At 34.0% G+C, this 20,185-nt stretch overlaps 1 protein-coding gene across 1 annotated transcript; it reads right to left on the bottom strand.

Annotated features, from left to right (window-relative positions):
- Positions 1 to 13,666: 13,666 nt before the first annotated feature.
- Positions 13,667 to 19,605, bottom strand: LOC116112729 (receptor kinase-like protein Xa21). The gene is made up of 3 exons (XM_031398842.1): positions 19,523 to 19,605; positions 17,221 to 19,212; positions 13,667 to 13,839 (listed from the first exon to the last, which is right to left on the bottom strand). The coding sequence occupies exons 2-3, from the start codon at positions 17,789 to 17,791 to the stop codon at positions 13,826 to 13,828; spliced, it is 585 nt and encodes a 194-aa protein (XP_031254702.1). The 5' UTR covers positions 17,792 to 19,212; positions 19,523 to 19,605; the 3' UTR covers positions 13,667 to 13,825.
- Between the last annotated feature and the right edge of the window lie 580 nt (positions 19,606 to 20,185).

Here is a 20,185-nt window from a genome sequence, read left to right as displayed (position 1 = left end):
TGTAGTAATACTTCAAATATAATTTTGTTAATCAAATACCCCTTTAAAATAGTCGAAAGGTGGCGAAAATGGGATTTGAATGTGGCCTCGTATATATCTTGAACATTTGTATCCCAAACTCCAGTATCTAAGAATAAATGTTTCAGATATCAAACTCAGTCAAATGTGTAGAGTAGTGAGAATCTGAGTTTATCCATTAGAGTATGACATGTCGATCTTGGTAAAACTTAAATGGATGAAAAGCGTTTAGCAAGTAGATGAAGGCGGCATTGTAATGGGCCAAGGATTCTTAATTATGAAACTTGATAAAGAGCTAAACTATAAACTTGGGCCACTCCAATAGGTATGAGAATCGGTATCTGTGGACTACTGTTTATCATTATAAACTTTAAACTTCTAATTTTTGGGAATTAAAAATCCTCCATAAGAAATTGAAAATCAAAGAAGGGAAAGAAACCCGAGAGAGAAGCAGAGAATAGAGGAGAGAGAAGGAAAAGAAAGCAGAAGGTGAATTGAGGATTAATGACTGTTGAGGCTAAAAGAGCAGTAGAGAGAGCTTGTTAAGCAGCCTTCTTGGTAAGAGATCTTGTTTGCATTAAATGTACTCTAGTAGCCTAGAGGGGAGCGATATTGAGCTCAAGATGAAATGGAACTTCAGGAATAGGAACAATGCTATCAACTGATACAGGTGTGTGTGACCGGAAGAAATTATACTTGAAGGATCTGTAAAGGAACCACTAGCTTAAGAATCACTAGAACCAAAAAGAGGCAGTCATTGTGTGTTGAGAACTATGCTCTGAAACAGAAGAATGCTGACTTGAAGTATGACTGTATGAGTACTAACTGGAGAATGCTTAAAGTAGGGAATAGGGCTTGAAATTCTCCTCCATTGTCAGATTGAAACTACTTATGGGGAACTTGAAACTGTTTCTCAACTATAACATTAAATTGATGAAAAGCATATACAGTAAAACTTCTCTATAGTCATAATGTTAGGATCAACTAAATTTATTACTATGAAGAAGTTATAACTTAATAGAATTGTAGTTATAATAATTATTTTTTTATTCAAAAAAAATTTCTTATTTTATAATTCATGTTTTAGTAGTATTATGATTTTCATTCATATTTTAGTAGTATTAATATTTTAATTCATTGTTTTAGTAGCATTAGGATAGAACAAAAATTGATATCAAAGAGTTATTGTAGAATTAAGTGATTAGATTCAACAACTTCACTACATTAATCAAATGAATATTAATGTGTCTCAATCATCTAAATGAGTAACAAGTCATGTATGTTTTAACTAAAGAAAAAAATTACTAGAATTAGACAAGAAGAGAAAGATGATAATCCCGAGGATGATAGTACGGAAATATCATAAGTTTCGTGTGAAGAATCTCTAAACATACTTGAGAAGTTAGAAATATTTTAGCTTCAATAAGAAGGTGTGTATATTAGCGACTTATTATGTAGCCACAAGATAAAAGATATGGTAACAACTTTATAGTATAAATCATTTTCAAATAACTTAAGATAAATATTTTATTTCATTTTAAACCTTTTGATGTAACATAACATATATTTTTTGCAATATACATATAATTATTACTATATAGAGGTAAGTTTCTTAAGACGAGACCTAGAAAAATTATAACTTATTATAATATGAAATTTATTCTTATTTATAACTGGTCCAAATTGGAACGATAATTTTTTTATGACTATATAGAGGTTATTCATATATAGAGTATCACTATAGAAGGGTTCTACTGTATATAAACTTCTTTTTCTCTTATATGTGAGTGATAGCAGATCATAGTGCAAATTACTTTCATTGTAACGAGAGGGGTGAGTCAGTATTACAATTGTTATGCCCAAGGAAATAAAGGGCTGACGTGGGAAAGTCACGTGAAGGGCGACCTGCTCCCGTCAGAGCAGTACGCACACGTCAGACCTGCCAAGTGATGTGGAGCCCACACGCGTCCCTTTTCCTGCAACAAGTCGTGCGATGTTAGCTTGGAAAAAGGGAAATGGGACGTAAAGCCGGATTACCTCCTGACAAGCACACCAAACCATGGATTTAGTGATGATTATACGCTTCGGCTCAGTATAAAATAAGGAAGACCCCTTCATTAAGGGGATTCGGCCATTTTTCATACAGAAAAAGAAATCTCTCTCTCTTGTAAACTTTTCTTTGACTTTTTCGTCTTATGTAAGTCAGCTCGCGACCGCGACCTGACACCCACTAATATCAATGCAAATCAGTGGACGTAGGACTTGCTACCTTAGCATCCGAACCACTTAAAAAACTCCCTCTACATTTATTTCGCTTTTATATTTTCCTTTTTCACGTGTGTTGAACAGCCAACCAACGTCATACACGTAAAAATTCGTTGGTGCAAGAACTGAGCATCAACAACAATAATATTAACTCTATTAGATGTAATCTATTAATTGGATGAACCAGGATAAATTGCATGTATATTTTCTTTCTCTTTACTATTTATGGTTTGTGTGTGTTTTACTGTTTTGATTTCGTATTACTCTAGATTATTTCAGTTAAAAAAAAAAAAAAGGGGGTAAGTCAGTAATTAACTTTTTGGGCTCATGCAATGCGAGATGTTGTAAGAAGTCTTATTCATCGCCTAGACGATGAAACAATGAGACGTAGAAATAATCTTTAGCAAAGACAAAAGTAGAGTGACTAGTAGTCACCATAACCGGGGCCCAATTTGTGTTGATAGAAGCCTATTGACTTGTCATTTATTTGACGTTTTCTTCAGAAGAATTTTCTCTTATCTCTTCGGGAGGTGTTGGGTGGTTCTCATTTGTTTCCCTGGACCAGCAATCAAGCTATAGCCAGTTGACTCAGCTTCTTTCTACAAGTTACCATGGCAGCTTGTGTAAGTCTTGTCCATATATCATGTAATTATAATATGCGAGTATGTCAAAAAACCCCATAAAAAGTGTATCCTTGGTACGCAAACGTTAATCCTTGTATAACAAGTTGTCTTGCAAAAAACCCCAAGTGCGGCAATTGATTGAACAGTTGGTGTGTGGGAGCTAAACTAGAATCCCAAACTTGAAACAACTCTTCCCAAACCCAGGATTACAAACCATCAACTAATTGACTTAAATTCCATAATAAATGACAAAAAAGAAGAAACAATTAACAACATGATTATTTCCAACGCCCCAACTTGAATTTGTCCCCATCTCTCTTACCACTTTCTCTCTAATTTACCACTTCCAAGACGTTTGCCCCACTTACAAAAAAGAAGTCAAGCATCTAAACCAAAATTCCACCAAGTAATGCACTCCGACAAGGATATATAATAATAATTTTGCTAATCTAGTGGGTTCATAAAGCTCACCCTTCCAAGACGTTTTGCAAAATAAATCAAGCCTCTTAACCTTCCATGACGTTTTGTAAAAGAAGTCGAGCATCTAAACTAAAATTCAACACCGATATATGATTTGCTAAGCTGGTGGGTTTATAAGGTTCTCCCTCCCAAAACGTTTTGCAAAATAAATCAAGCCTCTGAACCTTCCAAGACGTTCTGCAAAAGAAGTCAAGCATCGAAATCCAAATTTCAATAAGGATATGTAATAATTGAAGAAGATTTTGCAAACAAACAATAATCTTAACATAAGTCTCTCTTCTATCAAATAGAAATGGACTTAAAAGAAAATGGGATCTTGGAAGTAGGTAGATAGGTCCTTTTTATTAATTGAGGATAAGTTTGAAGTAGTTGTGGAGGACTTGAAATGCATTAAAAGCTGATTTCTTGCTAATTTTCCACAAATCACAGTGCCCCAAATTTCCATGTAAAAGCTAATTTCTATTCAATTTTTGTAAGATATTTTATCTGTAATCTAGACGGAAATACAAAGAATATAATATTCTTAAACTATAAACCAGGAATCAAGAAACCTCAGCCATTGAAACAAACTCACGAGTAGTATTTTGGATCTTCTAAGCTCTCAAGACACTCATTGATGGTGTATTTTTCTGTATATTCGTATTCTTGAGCTTAGGGACCAAAATAATATATTCATAACCAAGCTTCCATCAAGCTTTAATGGCTGTTTAATGGCTGCCATAAATCCCAAACGTTTGAAAACTGAACAAAGAACGTGGACCATCAACTTTAAAGATGAAAATCACGTATTTACGTTACTCAGTACAGTAAGTTTTACATTCTCCACTTGGTCCACATTTTAACCATTATTTCATTAAGAAACAAATACACGAATCATGGCGACAAGTCCTCAAAATAAAACGAGTATTATCTTCCATGTATTACAATGCATTGATTTCTCAAGTTTACTTTTATATGACAACCTTACTTAATGAATAAACCCTATGTTATTCTTGGTCCTACAGAGAATTTTCTCAAATGAAATTAAGGTGCATATGAATATGAGAAAAAAATCACAGTAAATAAGAGTTTTATTCAAACATTATATATACAACTATAGTGGAATGAAGTCCATTTCCTCTACATGATCCTTGAATTTCAATGGTGGCATGCCTTTGGTCAAAGGATCAGCGATCATCAATTCAGTACTTATGTGCTCAATGACCACTTTCTTTTCCTTAATACGCTCTCTTATGGCTAAGTACTTAAGTCAATGTGTTTACTTCGATTCCACTTTTATTGTTCTTAGCCATAAAGACAGCAGCTGAATTATCGCAATATATTCTCAATGGTTTAGAAATGGAATCCATAATTTTAAGTCCAGCTATGAAACTCTTTAACCATGCACCATGTGAAGTAGCCTCAAAACAAGAAACGAACTCAGCTTCCATAGTGGAAGTAGCAGTCAAGGACTCTTACACTTCTCCAAGATACAGCTCCACCAGCCATTATGAAAACATATCCGATGTTGATTTGCGTGAATCAACAAACCAGCAAAGTCTGAATCTGAATAACCGATTACTTCCAGATTGTCTGTCCGTCTATACCTAAGCATGTAGTTTTTGGTTCCTTGAAGGTACCTCATCACTTTCTTTGCAGCTCTCCAGTGGTCTAAACCTGGATTACTTTGATATCGTCCCAACATTCCAACAATAAATGCAATGTCAGGCCTTGTACAGACCTGAGCATACTCAGGCTTCCGACAGCAGAAGTATATGGAATGTTCTTCATTTGTTCCCTTTCAAAATCGTTCTTTGGGCATTGGTTCAAATTGAACTTATCGCCCTTCACAATGGGAGCCCACACTTGGTGAACAATCTTTCATTCGAAATCTCTCTAAAACCTTAGATATAGGTTTCTTGAGACAGACCCAAAATACCTCGAAATCTGTCTCTATGGATCTAATGCCAATGACATAAGAGCACACCCATATCCTTCATATCAAAATTCTTAGAAAGGAATTGTTTCACCTCATGTAGCAAACCCTATCATTGGTTGCAAGCAAAATATCATCTACATATAAAATAAGAAAGATATCTTACTCCCATCAACCTTCTGGTATACATTGATCCATGGAGTTTTCAACAAAACCGAATGAAGTAATTACCCCATGGAATTTAAAATACCATTGGCGGGATGCTTGTTTTAGACCGTATATGATTTCTTGAGCTTACAAACCAAGTGCTCACCATCACTAGAGGAAAATCCTTCAGGTGTGTTCATATAAACCTCCTCCTCTAGGTCTCCATTGGAAATGCCGTTTTCACATCCATTTGTTGCAACTCAAGGGCTACTAATGCCAAAATCACACGCAAAGAATCTTTTTAGATACAGAAAGAGAAAGTCTCGTGTAATCGATTCCTTCTTTCTGAGTGAATCCCTTAGCAACGAGGTCTTGCCTTGTATCTCTCAATGTTGCCCAATGAGTCCTCTTTGTCTTAAAGACCCATTTACATCCAATGGCTTTTACACCATTAGGCAACTCAACAAGATCCCAGACTTCGTACTCTTCATAGAATTCATCTCTTCCTTCATGGATTGTACCATAATTTTGATTCTTTGAACTCATGGCTTGTGAAAAGAACTCGGGACATTTTCGGCTCCAATGTATAGTCAGTTCTTGCAGATACACAATATATCATTAGGAATTGCTGATCTCCTTGGTCTAGTAGATCTTCTTAATGTTGTACCCATATTCCGAAGAAGTAGTGGTTCAACTCGTTGTTCAAAAGTTCTTGGCAACTTTGAACTAACTGATCTACGGAATGTTGTCAGCAGCTTGTGGAACTTCATGATTGGTTGTTCAACACCAGTTTGTACTTGAGGGGTGCTATAACAATGACCAATTTATCACTTGGGTGGAAGGTTGAGATTCTGAATGATCATTCTCAAACTATGTTCCTGGTTGATCGCTCCCACTGATCAAGTTATTCAAGAAACTTTGCATTTCTTGATTCCACAATCCTAGTGCTATGAGATGGACAATAAAATCTGTAACCTTTAGACCTTTCAGCATATCCAATGAAATACCCAGTAATGGTCCTGGGTCCAGCTTCTTCTCTTGTGGATTATAAATCTCACCCAGACGGGCATCCCCAAACGTGCATATGTCACAAACTCGGTTTCCAACCTTTCCTAATTCAAATGGTGTTTTAGGAACAGCCTTGGTTGGAACTCGGTTCAATATATACACTGCGTTAAGTGCTTCAGCCCACAAGGATTTAGGAAGATGGAGCTGCAAGCATACTCTGCACCATGTCCAACAATGTTCGGTTTCTTCTTTCTGCTACACCATTCTGGTCGGTGAACCAGGCATGGTGTATTGGGCAACAATCCCATGATCTTGAAGAAACTTTGCAAATGGTCCAGGTGCTTGTCCATCCTGTGTGATCTACCATATATTTCCCCCTTATTGATCTTACGATCTTAATTTGCTTACCACATGTTCTCTACTTCAGCCTTAAAGATTTTAAGGCATCTAATGCTTCGTATTGTATGAATCATGTAGATACATTATCGTGAGTAATCATCTATGATCTCTAATATGTCCGAACTTTCTGGCACCTTTCTTTGACTTGTTGGTTGCTTTCCCTTATGCAGTCACCCAAGTCTCAAAATCAATAAAATCCAGAGTATTAAGTACTCCTTCATTTACTAATCTTAATTCTATCTATGGAGATATGTCTATCTCCTGTGCCATAATTTAGAGGAGGTCCTATTAATAACACATCTTTAGTGCCAATGTGAACATGCATTGAATCATAAGTGGCATTGTTTTGTAAATTAATGCAGTAAAGACCATCAGACAAAGTGCCATTCCAACACAATCAGATTTATAAAATAGTTGAAAGATGAATCTGAAAAATTAAAGGATATCCAAAGGGTACAAGCCTTGAAATGAAATCAAGTTTCTAGAAAAACTTGGAACATAAAAGGTCTTTTCTAACATTAAAACAAAGCATACTTAAAATTAAATAGCAAGTTCCTACAGTTCCACATGCAAGCCCATCTGTGTCCTGATAGATGCTTGCTCACTTCCTACTGCTTCCTTAGGTTTTGCAAACCCTGCAAGGAATTTGAATGTGGATTGTTGATCCAGAATCAATCCCCCATGTGTTAATATGACATTAACCATATTAGATTCATAACAAACAAATGAGGTTGGATTACCTTTGTCCGCAAGCCATTTCTGAAATTTGGCGCCTCCTTCTTCATGTGTCCCTTCTTTTTACAGAAGAAACACTTGGAATCTTTTGATACCACTTTGGGGAGGCATTTTACCTTTCCCTTTCTTATTGGCTTGATATTTTCCCTTTCCATGCGTTGCAAGCATTGCACTTTCTCCATTTTCCATCACCAGTCTCCCTTCCTCTTGAACACACATGGTCATAAGTTCATTAATTGACCTTTATCCTTATGTGGTTGTATGAGATTTTGAAGGGTCCATATTGATGCGGAAGGGTGTTCAAGATGTAGTGCACCAGGAAGGAATCTGACATTCAACCTCGAGATTCTTCAATTGAGCCACAATATCCCATTTGCATGATGTGCTCGCGCACACCTCTCACATCGGTGAGCCTTAGGGATGAGAGCTTCATGATCAGGGTGTTGCTAGTGCCTTGTCTGAAGTGACAAATTGATCATCAGGCTTTAGCAAGTCTTTGACCTTTTCATGCTGATCAACAGAACCACGGATACTAGCAGAGATTCTAGTCTTAATGAACATCACGCTAAGACGATTAGATCGCTCCCATCGTCATAAAGCGTGATGTTGCTGCAGTACTAGTATCAGTGAGTGCTGGTGGTTCGTCTTTCCTAATAGCATAGTCTATGTCCATCCACCCCAAATTAAGAAGAACTCTTCCTTCCAAACCTTATGTTATCTCCCTTAAGTTCAGGGATATCAAAAAGATATCAGAGAAATTTGCAGGTTGTACGACTGCATAAAATTATAGATTACATGCTTGTTAAAAACGAGGCCTAAACAAAATATCATACTTTACCAATGTAAATTATGCTTAAAAAATTGAATCTAATGACATAAAATTGCCTGGGGGCTAAATTTCTAATTCAAGCAGATCATTATTCCTTATGATTAAACTTTATGATAAAACTATCAAATTATTTACTAAATTCATAATTCCTGTGGGTAAATTATGAATAACTTGATATTTTATCCTAATAATAATATAAATAATAAAAAATTCCTGTGGGAAAAAATTTATTATATTAAGTATAATTAATTACAATTAATGTCTAATATCTTTATGTGATCCTAATTAATCTAATATATAATTTTATTTAATTAAAGATGCTGTGGCATCTCTCATTAATTAAAATTATATGGATCACTAGACATTAAATCTCATAAAGACTAGCTTAATATTACGAATTACATAATCAAATACTAATATGTTATATTATGACAAAATTTTCATAAGCATAAAAAATATTGCATAATGAAAAATATAATATATGCATAACATTTAATATTATGCATTATCCATATATACTCATTCAAAAATTGCAATAGAAAGAATAATGAATTCATGAAAGATAAATATGAGCATAATAATTTAGGATTCGGCACAATTTAACTTATCCAAAAATGCATATAATTAAACCAAAATTAATATAAAGGCAAATTAAAAAGAGCAGAATGAAACAATATAAATATGATTTTACTAATTACATGACAAAAACGTAAAGTGGCCTGTTTGGCCCAGTAGCAGATCTCTTTCCATCAGATCACGGGTTCAATTCACGCCAGATCTTAAATTTTTTTTTTTTTTAATTGACAAGAAAACGACATGTCGTTTTCAAAACTGAAGGAAAAACGACATGTCATCTATAGTCGTCTTCAACCTTTGATCGGATCTAAACTGGATACCCGACCGCAAAACAACCCAATAGCCAAACCCGGATGGAAATCACTATTTAAACTCCAAAATAATTGTTTCAAAGCCCAGAAATGATAGAAATCCAATTTCCTAATGATTATAACATTTTTTTCATTAAAAAAACAACTAAAAGACAAACTTTGATTTAAAAAAAAAATTTCAAACGGCCATGAACAGAGAGCTTCAAAAAATTCTTGCAAAACATCAAGGCAGAGGTATTATATGGCTCTGATACAACTGTAAGATATTTATCTGTAATCTAGACGGAAATCAAAGAATATAATATTCTTAACATAAACCAGGAATCAAGAATTACCTCCAGCCATTGAAACAAACTCACGAGTAGTATTTTGGATCTTCTAAGCTCTCAAGACACTCTATTGATGGTGTATTTTCTGTATATTGTGTTCTTGAGCTTAGGGACCAAAATAATATATTCATAACCAAGCTTCCATCAAGCTTTTATGGTTGCTTAATGGCTGCCCTAAATCCAAACGTTTGAAAACTGAAGCGTTGAAAACTGAACAAAGAACGTGGACCATCAACTTTAAACTGATGAAAATCACGTTATTTACGTTACTCATGTAACGTAAGTTTTACAATTTTCACGGCCTCAATTATACAGTAAACTCTCTATAGTTATAATATTAGAATCAATAGCGAATCTAGAATTTTTATCCAGGGGGTCTCCACAGCTATGCATTATTTACCGATAACTAGTGAAAACTTTCAAAAATCACCAAACCTTAATTAAAAAAAAATAAATACAATATTAAGAACCCGAGAAAAAATAATATACAATAACACAATATTTTCTTATTTGAATAAATCTTGAGAAGCAAAATTTTGAGTAAAAGTGTTGAGTAAACCTTGAACAAAACCTTCTTTTAATATTTTTTTTTTCCTTTAAAAGATTATGTATAAATTTTATAGCATTGATCAAACCTAGCCAATTAAGCTAAAGTCAACCAAAACTTAAACAAGTCAACGTTGCATTGACTTTTAATATGAATTAATAAAAGAGGGAAAATATTTTTAGATAAATATAGATGTAACTCAAATTTCTTTATAAATTTTGAACAATTGAACGGTGACGTTTAAAATGTAGGAAAGTGGTGGGTGAAGGGTGAAGAATAACATGCTTAAATATAGTTAAGTTTTATTTGAGAAAACAGATTCATTCTTAGACAGAAAATACAAAATAAACTCACAAGAATAATATCATTTTCTCTCAAATTAGATAAAAAAACCTCAAAAAGAAAAAAAAATGATTCAATCTTAAATAAACTAAATGAAATGAACATACACATACCTAAAATCGATAATATAAAAACGGAGCAAATATGACACCTTGAGTAGTGAAAATTTAACAATTTTAGTCTTCAAAATTTAAGAGCGAAACATGAGAAAGAGAAAGAAAGAGTAAAGAATTTGAGGATAAAATCATAAAAAAAAAAAAAAAAGTTAAAGCCAGCAGAAAAACACTGGAGAGAGTTTCAAACATTTATATAATGTGGGTTTGGAATATATATATTTTAATAACAAGTTTTTTTGTAAACCTAGATATACAGTATGTATAATAGTTCTTATTTTTAAAAATGGTATGTAATAGTTCTTCTTTTTTTAAAATTGAAGGGGGTCGGGTATATATGTTAATTAACAATTTTTTATGGCCTGTATATTATAAAATTTTTTTCAAATTTGGGCTGAATCCGCCCCTGGTTGGGACTAACTAATTTTATTACTATAAAGAGTCATACTTAATGGAGGTATAATTACAAAAATTATAGTTTTGATTTCTTATTATAATTATGTTTTAGCAGTAAAATATTAGGATTTCAATTCATATTTTAGTAATATAGAATTTCAATACAGCGTTTCAATTGCCTACTTTGAAACAGATAAAAGATGTTTCTTAGAATCAGCAAAAATAAGTGTCATTGATGAAACTGTAAATCAGTTGATCTGGTCAATTGGTGTGAAGTCACAGACAATTGTCAAGGTTTAAGCGCTGCAAAATAAGGATCACTTATGTCAATGAATTGTAAGTTACAAATAAAGTGGACAAGGAGAATTAAAGAGTCTATAGAATTAAGTGATCAGATTTGAAAAATTCACTACATTAATCGAATGGATATTAATGTCTTCTTCGATTATTCAAATGAGTAACAAATTGTGTATACTTTAACCAAATGAGAAATCATTGTTGCAATAGACAAGAAGAGAAGAAAATAATCCTAAGGATAATAGTACGAAAATACAAAAAGTCATGTGCCATGAAGCTCTAAACATGCTTGAGAAATAAAAATATTTTGTTTCAACAAGAAGGTATCCATGCTAACGAGCTATTACGTACTTGTAAGGTAAAGATATGATAACAACTCTAAAACATAAATAATTGTCCAAACAATTTTAATAAATATTTTATTTTATTTTAAACCTTTAATTTTATATAACATATTTTTTTTATAATATACAGATAATTATTACTATGTAGAGACAATTTTCCTTAAGGTGGGATATGAAAAATTATAATATGAAAAAATATAACTTATTACAATGTAGAGTTTATTCTATTATAAATATAAAATGGAACTAAAATTTTTTATGACTATGTAGAATTATTATCACTATAGAGAGGTTTTACTTTATATAGAATCATGTGATCATTTTTCTATATTCATATTATATATAACAACAGTAGTAGACTGGTAAATAAAATTAATCCAAAACTATAACATGGAACTATAGAATTCTAAAATACAAATCATAAAATGGAACATGTCATATTAGGTAGGGCTGGAAAAAAAAAAAAACAAAAACCGAACCGAACCGAAAAACCGGACCGAAACCGAACCGAAAAACCGATTTTTCAAATCAATCGGTTCGGTTTCGGTTTTCAAAAATAATTAAACCGAATTTTCGGTTCGGTTAACGGTTTAAGAAATAATTAAACCGGTTAACCGAACCGGTTTTGAAAAAAATAAAAACATAAAAAAAACCCTTATTTTTTCCCCCCCTTTCTTGGTATTAGTCGACGACGCAGTCTGCTACTGTGCGATTTTCTTGGGTTTGGTTCTCACGCAAATACTTCTTTTTCTTCACTATTTCTTTCTCTTCTTCTTCTTCTCCTTCACTTCTTTCTCTGTCTTTTTTCAGTTTTTCTACATTTTCGTTCTTCTCTCCTCTCTACCAACTTTTTTATCTTTCTTCGTTTTCTTTCTCCTTTCATGCTTCTCTTCTTTTTTCAATATCTTCACATTTTCGTCTTCTTCTCTTCCTCTCTCACCAATTTCTCTTTCTTTTCGTCTTCTTCTCTTCGTCTCCTTCTCCACTTTTCTTTTCTTTTTCGTCTTCTTCTCCTTTCACTTCTGTTTTTTTTTTCTTTTTTCGTCTTCTCCCATTTCTTCTCTTTCACAGCTTTTCTGTTTAGATTGGATAAGAAGCGAGAACAGAACACCATGATTGGACTTCAGCCTCCTTCTCCTTCATCGTTTGGTAAAGCAAATTTTAATTCTAAGTAAAAAAAAAATTGGAAAAAAAAATGGGCCAAATGGAGTGTGACGACCAAATTGGGCCGAAAAAAGCAGCCCATAATTCATAATTGGGCTAAATAATGAACCCAATATTAACCGGTTTAAAACCGGTAACCAAACCGAATTTTCGGTTCGGTTCATAACCGGTTTTTAACCGAATCGGACCGTTTCGGTTCAATATTTTTTTAAACCGAAAACGTTCGGTTCAAGTTTTTGGTTAACCGGTTCGGTTAACCGGTTTTTTCCACCCCCATATTAGGTAACATGTTACAAAATTTGATGTTAAAGGTCCTTATCAAAACAAAGAAAAATGCTAAGTCATTATTAGGGCGATGATATTACTGTAATAACACGATAGTAAATGCATTCGCGTAGAAAGCCATTTCAAACTATCAAATATCCATGTATTAGAAAGCCTTGGGCCAAAAGTGATGGGCTTTACCATGTGAACATTAATAATAAGAAAACAAAAAGGAAATGGGAAATTTTACCAATGATCATAAAATATATAGTTCTTTTATTTAACAAACAAAATTTTGCTTTTCTTGATACAAGAAAAGTTTAATTGAAATTTGGTTTTTTTGTTTTTTCTATCTTTAAAAGTCTTACTTGGTATTAAAAATCAAAATTAATGAACAATCATGATTGTATTGTAAGGGAATGATATTGATTGAGTCATTCTATTATAAAATTTTACTACTTCACTTGATTTTTGAGTTAAATAACAAAAAAAAAATAAAAAAGAAAGTTTAATAAAAGAAAATAAATTCATCTTCATTAGAAATGGGAAACTTTTCAAACCCATTATAGTTTGTCCTCGGTACATTAAGGTCTATTAAATTCAAAAACTCAATACAAGCTCTTCTTGTCATCACAGGCTTAGAAAAAGTTAAAGGTTGCTTCATCTTTACACATAACTTATTTGAAACAGGGCTGTTCAATTCATGGGTAGTTGGCAGCAAGCTCATCCATTTCTCTCTGCAAATCAAAAGAGCCAATAGTTAAATAACATAACATAAGCGAAAAAAAGGTTCAAGGGTATGGCTGATCACCTAAACAAACTTTATTGTTAATGAAAATAGAATGATATTAACGTAAATTTTAAACCCTTTTGCCTCTTCTTGCTCCGATTTTTGCAAATTCGACTCTAATTTTGATGAGTCTTGTTGCTACTCCTTTTATGCTCACCCTCTCTGCAGGTGATTCTCTTGTACACTCCATAGCCAAACTCAAGATAAATGACACACATTCCTCCTTGCTTGAGAAATGGTCATCATCCCATCTTCGCAAATTTGTGTCCAAGACTTGCTTCATTGTGCTACATAATGATTCACCAACCCAACTCCTTAAGCTCATTTCTTTAGTAAATATTTCATCTGTTTGCTTCTTTGTAACACCTGCTCTTTACTACTATTCTTATAATATATACTATGCAAATTATAGATATACATAGCGTATGGAAGATAGTGGGCTCAAACTTTTCTTTACTCATAAAATATAATTCTTTACATATACAAAATACTATGTATTAAAAACTTTCTACTTAATACAAAATATCATAACTGGTGGGCAGTAGTGCCAATACTCTCCGCTCTTCAACGTCTATCCGATTGCTGCCCCTAATTCCTGCAAAACAGGGAAGAACAGTGGGGTGAGCACAACAATGCTCAGTAAGTAAATCCTCTACTACCTGTCCCCACAACTCACTCTTTGGTTCTTTCCTTACTCTACCGTTCTTCTATTTCTAATTCTCATTGTTTTTCTCTTTCTTGCTAATATTTTTATTCTCCTTTAACTCTGTTCTGCTCTTTTTATTCTTTCTTTCTCTCTGTTCTTATTCTCTTTTCTTCTTCTTTTATTCTTACTCACCGTGAAGGAAAATCATGGTTCTCTCTTATGCTCATCATTCTCTCACTAACCATGGAAGAAATCATGGTGCATGCATGTATGAGATGTACATGCAATTAATGCAAAAGAACTGCATGTTTCTTTCTTCTACTCTCTATTCTTACTAGCTCAAACTCTCTCATTCTTTCTCAAGCTTTCTCATCCTTAATTCTCTCTATTATCTCTTTCTCATGTCCCATAATTCTTTTCTACTAACTCTCTCTTTAAATGTCACGGCCCCATCTTACCGGAGGCATGACTGGGACTTCTTCAGCTCTACGTGACTTCTACTGATTCTCTTCCCATCTCTCTTTCTCATAACTCTTTTTTGTTAACTGTTTACTGTAGGTCATGGCTGGGTACTCATCCCAGTTTTCATGACCCTACTCACTGTCTCTCTTTATTCTTTCTCATGTTTGCTCATTCTTCCTTACTTGCATGTCACGACCTCATCTTACCGGAGGCACGGCTGGATGGAGATCACAAAACACCAACCCACTCTTCGTGACTTCTACTCATTCTCTGCCGATCGGACTCGGTTATGCATGGATTCAGAACCCTTGGCCACGTGAGTGTATTCTCTCTCTCTCTCTGAATGTCACAACCCCATCTTACCGGAGGCACGGCTAGAACCTCATGTTCCACTCTTTGTGACGGTCACGGCCCCATCATACCGGAGGCACGGCTGGAACCTCATGTTCCACTCTTCGTGACGGTCACGACCCCATCTTACCGGAGGCACGGTTGGGGATCACAAAGCACCCACTCTCATGACTTTACTCATCACTCACGGGTTCCCCATCGCACAACCTACTCTATTCTCCTCTTTTGCTCTTAGAGTAGTTTATTCACAATGATTTCTACTCTTTCTCAAGCTACTACTCATCTCTTTTTCAAGTTAGTACTCATAGTATAGCTTAACTCTTAGAGTAGTCTATTCACAAAGTTCTCTACTTTTTCTTAAGCTACTTCTCAATGTACAATTAATGCACATGGATGGTTCATGCTCATTAATGCACTTAGGAAATTCTAATATGCAATGTTGCAAGAATTAAGGTTCACAACTCACGCTCATATTTCTCTTAGGCATTTCATCAAACAACTCATGTGCATACAAAAAATCTTCTCTAACTACAATTCTATTTCTCTTTGTAACCATCCAAAATGGAAAGAAACTCCCTTCTATGGACATGGTTCCTATCATAGGAGAACACTCCCAAAAATTTACTCAATCTCCTCCAACTTCATCTCAAACTCATCACACATCAACACGTCTCATAAAGGAAGCATATCCAACAAACACAACATGAATATTCATCTCAACTCCATTTCTCAACAAGTAGACATATATCTTTACTTAATTTCTCAACAAGCATCATATATACATGCATAAAGAAATCTCTACTCAAGGATTTCTTAAACTTTAGCCTGAGTTGGATTTACTTACCTCATACTTGAGTAGTCTTCACTAAAGCTCTCTACTCTTGTTGGACCTTAGCTTTCCCTTATTTCCTAAGCATAAACTTAGTAAGAACTTAACCTTTACATAAATAAAACTCATATCTAGAGTAAGGATTCTTACCTCTTCTTTCTTAGGATCAATTCTTTGTCAAATTCCAACTCAAAACTCTCAAAAATCCCTTGGAAGATTGAGTGAGGAATTGAGAGAAAATGAGGGATGAAGAGGCGGTGGAAGAAGGGAAAATGAAGGGGTTTAGAGAACTAAACTCTTATTAGCTCAAATAATATACACTCTTTCCCATTTTACCCTTATTCTTTCTTGAAAATTTTACCTTTATCCTTTACTTCTTTACAAATTCACCCCCATTCTATACTATTCTCCATGAAATTTCTTTACATTTTACTCTCCACTTTTCCTGCTAATTAGGGGTAAAATGGTCATTTTTTCCTTAGGAAAGAATTCTCTAGAAACTGAAACAAAAACTTAGCTGGCCCTTCGCCGTGACGAAGAATTATCTGTCACCCCGGCGAAGAACTCCAGAGCCGACGTCGCAAATCACAGAGCTGACGTCGCTGCGGCGAAGCTTCTTCCTCGCCCCGGTGAAGGCTACAACTCCAAAATCTGTCAAGTCTTGATCAATTCCAGGGTAAACACTTAACCAAATCCAAAACATAAACTCAACCAAGGGCCAACCAAACAACATGAATAATATACAAACTCATTTAGGAGCAATTCAATAACCCTTTAGGCTATACCATAAACAATGGCTACGTATCTCAAGTGGGGCGTTATATTCTTCCTTGTAAATGTTTCCATTAGCATGATACTATAGTTATACACATCTCCTTTTCTAGACACTTTTCTTTCTCTTCCATGTTCTGATAGTGATCACATGCACTTTCATTATTGGACATATAAATCATTAATTTTTTTTTTTTTGTTCTAGTAAGAAAAAAAAAAAACAGTAACAAAGAAGTTTTAATAAAAAAAATTAAATTACAAACAATTACCTGGCGCCATATAACCAATGGTGGCAAGGGTCCGTGTTTGTGTCATAGAGTTTTCTTCACCTAAGAGCTTTGTGATGCCAAAAACACTCAAATATGCAACCATATTTTCGTCTAGCAAGACGTTATTGGGCTTTAAGTCACAATGAATGATGTGATTTGAGTAACCAAAATGGAGATATTCCAAAGCTGATGCAACATCGATCATTATGGTCAACCTATGGGATATGTCCAAAATGTAGTTGTCAGAATACAAGCATTTTTCCAAGCTCCCATTGGGCATGTACTCTAGTATCAAAGATTTAAAATCATCATTTGAACAACTGCTGATGATTTTGACAAGATTTCGATGACAAATATGACTCATTACTTCACATTCAGCTTCAAAACTCGTAAATGCTCCTTCAAGATGCAAATGGAATACCTTTACTGCAAGCTCCATCCCATCATCTAATCTTCCTTTGTAAATTGAACCATAATTTCCTCTACCAAGCAGGTTATTCTTACTAAATCCATCTGTGGCTCTCACTAGTTCGTGTTGAGAAATTCTCCTCCATGTTTCTTGTGGCAACATATCAGCATTGGTAGATGGCTTTGTGGGCTTTTTTAGGCATTTGATCAACACAAATTTAAGAAGCAGGGCAACTAACGTGAACACAATGATTAGTGTCAAAACAATCGATAGGACAACCTTTTTAGTCCTTGATTTTCGATGAGTGCTTTTTCTGCACGGTGAAACTTGTAGTTGGTGAGAACCACACAAAGCAAGATTACCCCTAAATGATTAAACCGAGAAGTTTCCAAAAGACCCTCCAGTAGGAATTTCACCACTCAATCGGTTGAAAGATAAGTTTAGATATTTGAGGTACAAGAGTTTTTCTAAAGACTTAGGAATAACTCCAAAGAGATTGTTATTAGACGAATCCAAAAACACCAAGCTTATCGAGTCACCAAAAGAGTTAGGAATCTGGCCCTGTAATCTATTAGATCCTAAAGAGAGATTTTGTAGATTTTTTAGGTTTCCGATAATGATTGGAATATTGCCGAACAAAAAATTCTTTGACAAATCTATATCTACCACAACTTTTAGATTTTGAATTTCTAATGGGAGAGATCCATTTAGAAAATTTGATGAAAAATTAAAGTGCAAGATGTCCTTAAGTTGCCATAAAGTTGAGGTTATGATAGAAGTTAACCTATTGAAGGCTAACGATAGGGTTCTTAGGGTATTGAGATTACCCAAGCATGCAGGTATGGATCCATAAATCTTGTTATCATATAGTTGCGAGTCAACTAATTGATTCAAATGACAAAGATGATCCAGGATGGATCCTTCTAATTTATTATTTCCAAGGTTCAAACCTTGGAGTTTCTGTAGCCCACCAAGTGTAACTGGGATAGACCCAATCAATTCATTGTTTTGTAACTGTATATATATCAAGTTGTTTATGTTTTTGATTTCTTTGGGAATGTTGCCACTAATATTGCAATCATTCATGTAAACATTTTCCAAAGAAGTAGAGAGATTCCCTATGGAACTCAGAAGGATGCCATTGAGCGGATTTCCTTTTACCTCTAGATGTTTTAAATTCTTGCAATTTGTCAAAGAGGAAAGAAAGCTCAAATTTACTGAAGATGTCAAGAAATTATCCACTAGGTTAAGCCATTAAAGATTTCTTAAATTGCCAATTGTAATAGGAATGAAACCTGAGAATGAGTTGGTTGCAATATCTAGATCGGAGATCTTGGATAAGTTGGTGATAAAGTTGGGAAATGTCCCACTAAAATAATTTAAACCCAAGTAAAGTAACTCGAGATTTGGAAGTTCAATGTTTGATGGAAGAATCATTCTTTTGAGTTTATTTCCGGTAACTGCAAGTAGTGTCATCGTTGAGATATTGACGAGAGTTATCGGGACCATACCAACTAAGTTGTTAAATTCAAGGGCCAAAAGCTGTAGATTATGAAGATTACCAATTTCACTTGGTATCTCACCTGAAATTAGATATGAGAGAGCTCATCATTTGTCGGATTAGATTACAACAAAGAGAAGATTCACTAATAATAGGAGTTCTACACTTCATTCATTTAATCTTTTTTCTAGCATTACAGTTTCTTTATTATAATGTTTAAGCACATTAGTTGTTGGGATCAAATGTTTTCTGTTACGTTCGTATTAATAATATATTTATTATAGTGGTAAACTATATTTGACAATTAATTAAATATATATTGTAACTAGTATGTATATCTATTTATTTTACAATTAATTAAATTTTTTATAAAAGGATTGCATGTGTCATACCTTGGAGTTCATTGAATGAAAGATATAATTCCTCGAGCTGAGTCAAGTTTCCGATTTCTTTTGGTATGGCTCCTGCAAAAAAATCGAAGAATAAAATATATCATATAGTTCATTTCTCTTGCGGATCGATGGAGACATTGTATGAAGATGTCAATAAATGATTAGATGACACTCTTAAATACTAAAAAAAAAGAAATATAAAAATTAATCAACTTTTTTGTGAAATTAAAGTTGTACCGCAATTGAGTTGTTTAGAAAATTTGTAAAAATTAGTATAAACAAGATTGCTTTCGTCTATACACACACATATATATCTATATATACCTCGGAGTTTATTGTCTCCAAGATACATCCACTTAAGCTGGGTCAAATTTCCGATTTCTTTCGGAATGGCTCCTGTGAAATAATTGAAAACCAGGGACAAGTATTGTAATTTTTTGCATTTTGATAAAGTGGATGGTAATTTGCCCTGGAGCATAATATAATGCAAGTAAAGCAATTCCAAATTGGGAAGATTATCAAAAATGGTTTCAAGGAGTTCGCCAGATAATCTATTATAACTGAAACAAAAGTGTTTCAGTCGTTTTAAGTGAGCCAACTCCTTAGGGAGAGAGCCATAAAAGCTGTTGTTCTTGATGTCCACCGTTGCAAGGAAAGATAGAT

This window comes from Pistacia vera, unplaced genomic scaffold (genome assembly GCF_008641045.1).
Source record: "Pistacia vera cultivar Batoury unplaced genomic scaffold, PisVer_v2 Contig666, whole genome shotgun sequence".
Taxonomy (NCBI): domain Eukaryota; kingdom Viridiplantae; phylum Streptophyta; class Magnoliopsida; order Sapindales; family Anacardiaceae; genus Pistacia; species Pistacia vera.
Note: the sequence above shows the minus strand (reverse complement) of the source record. Positions and strands in the feature narration are given on the sequence as shown.

Excerpts from the sequence above, each read along its gene's own strand:
- LOC116112729 (XM_031398842.1), bottom strand. The coding sequence starts at position 17,791 with ATGTTGCCACAAGAAACATGGAGGAGAATTTCTCAACACGAACTAGTG.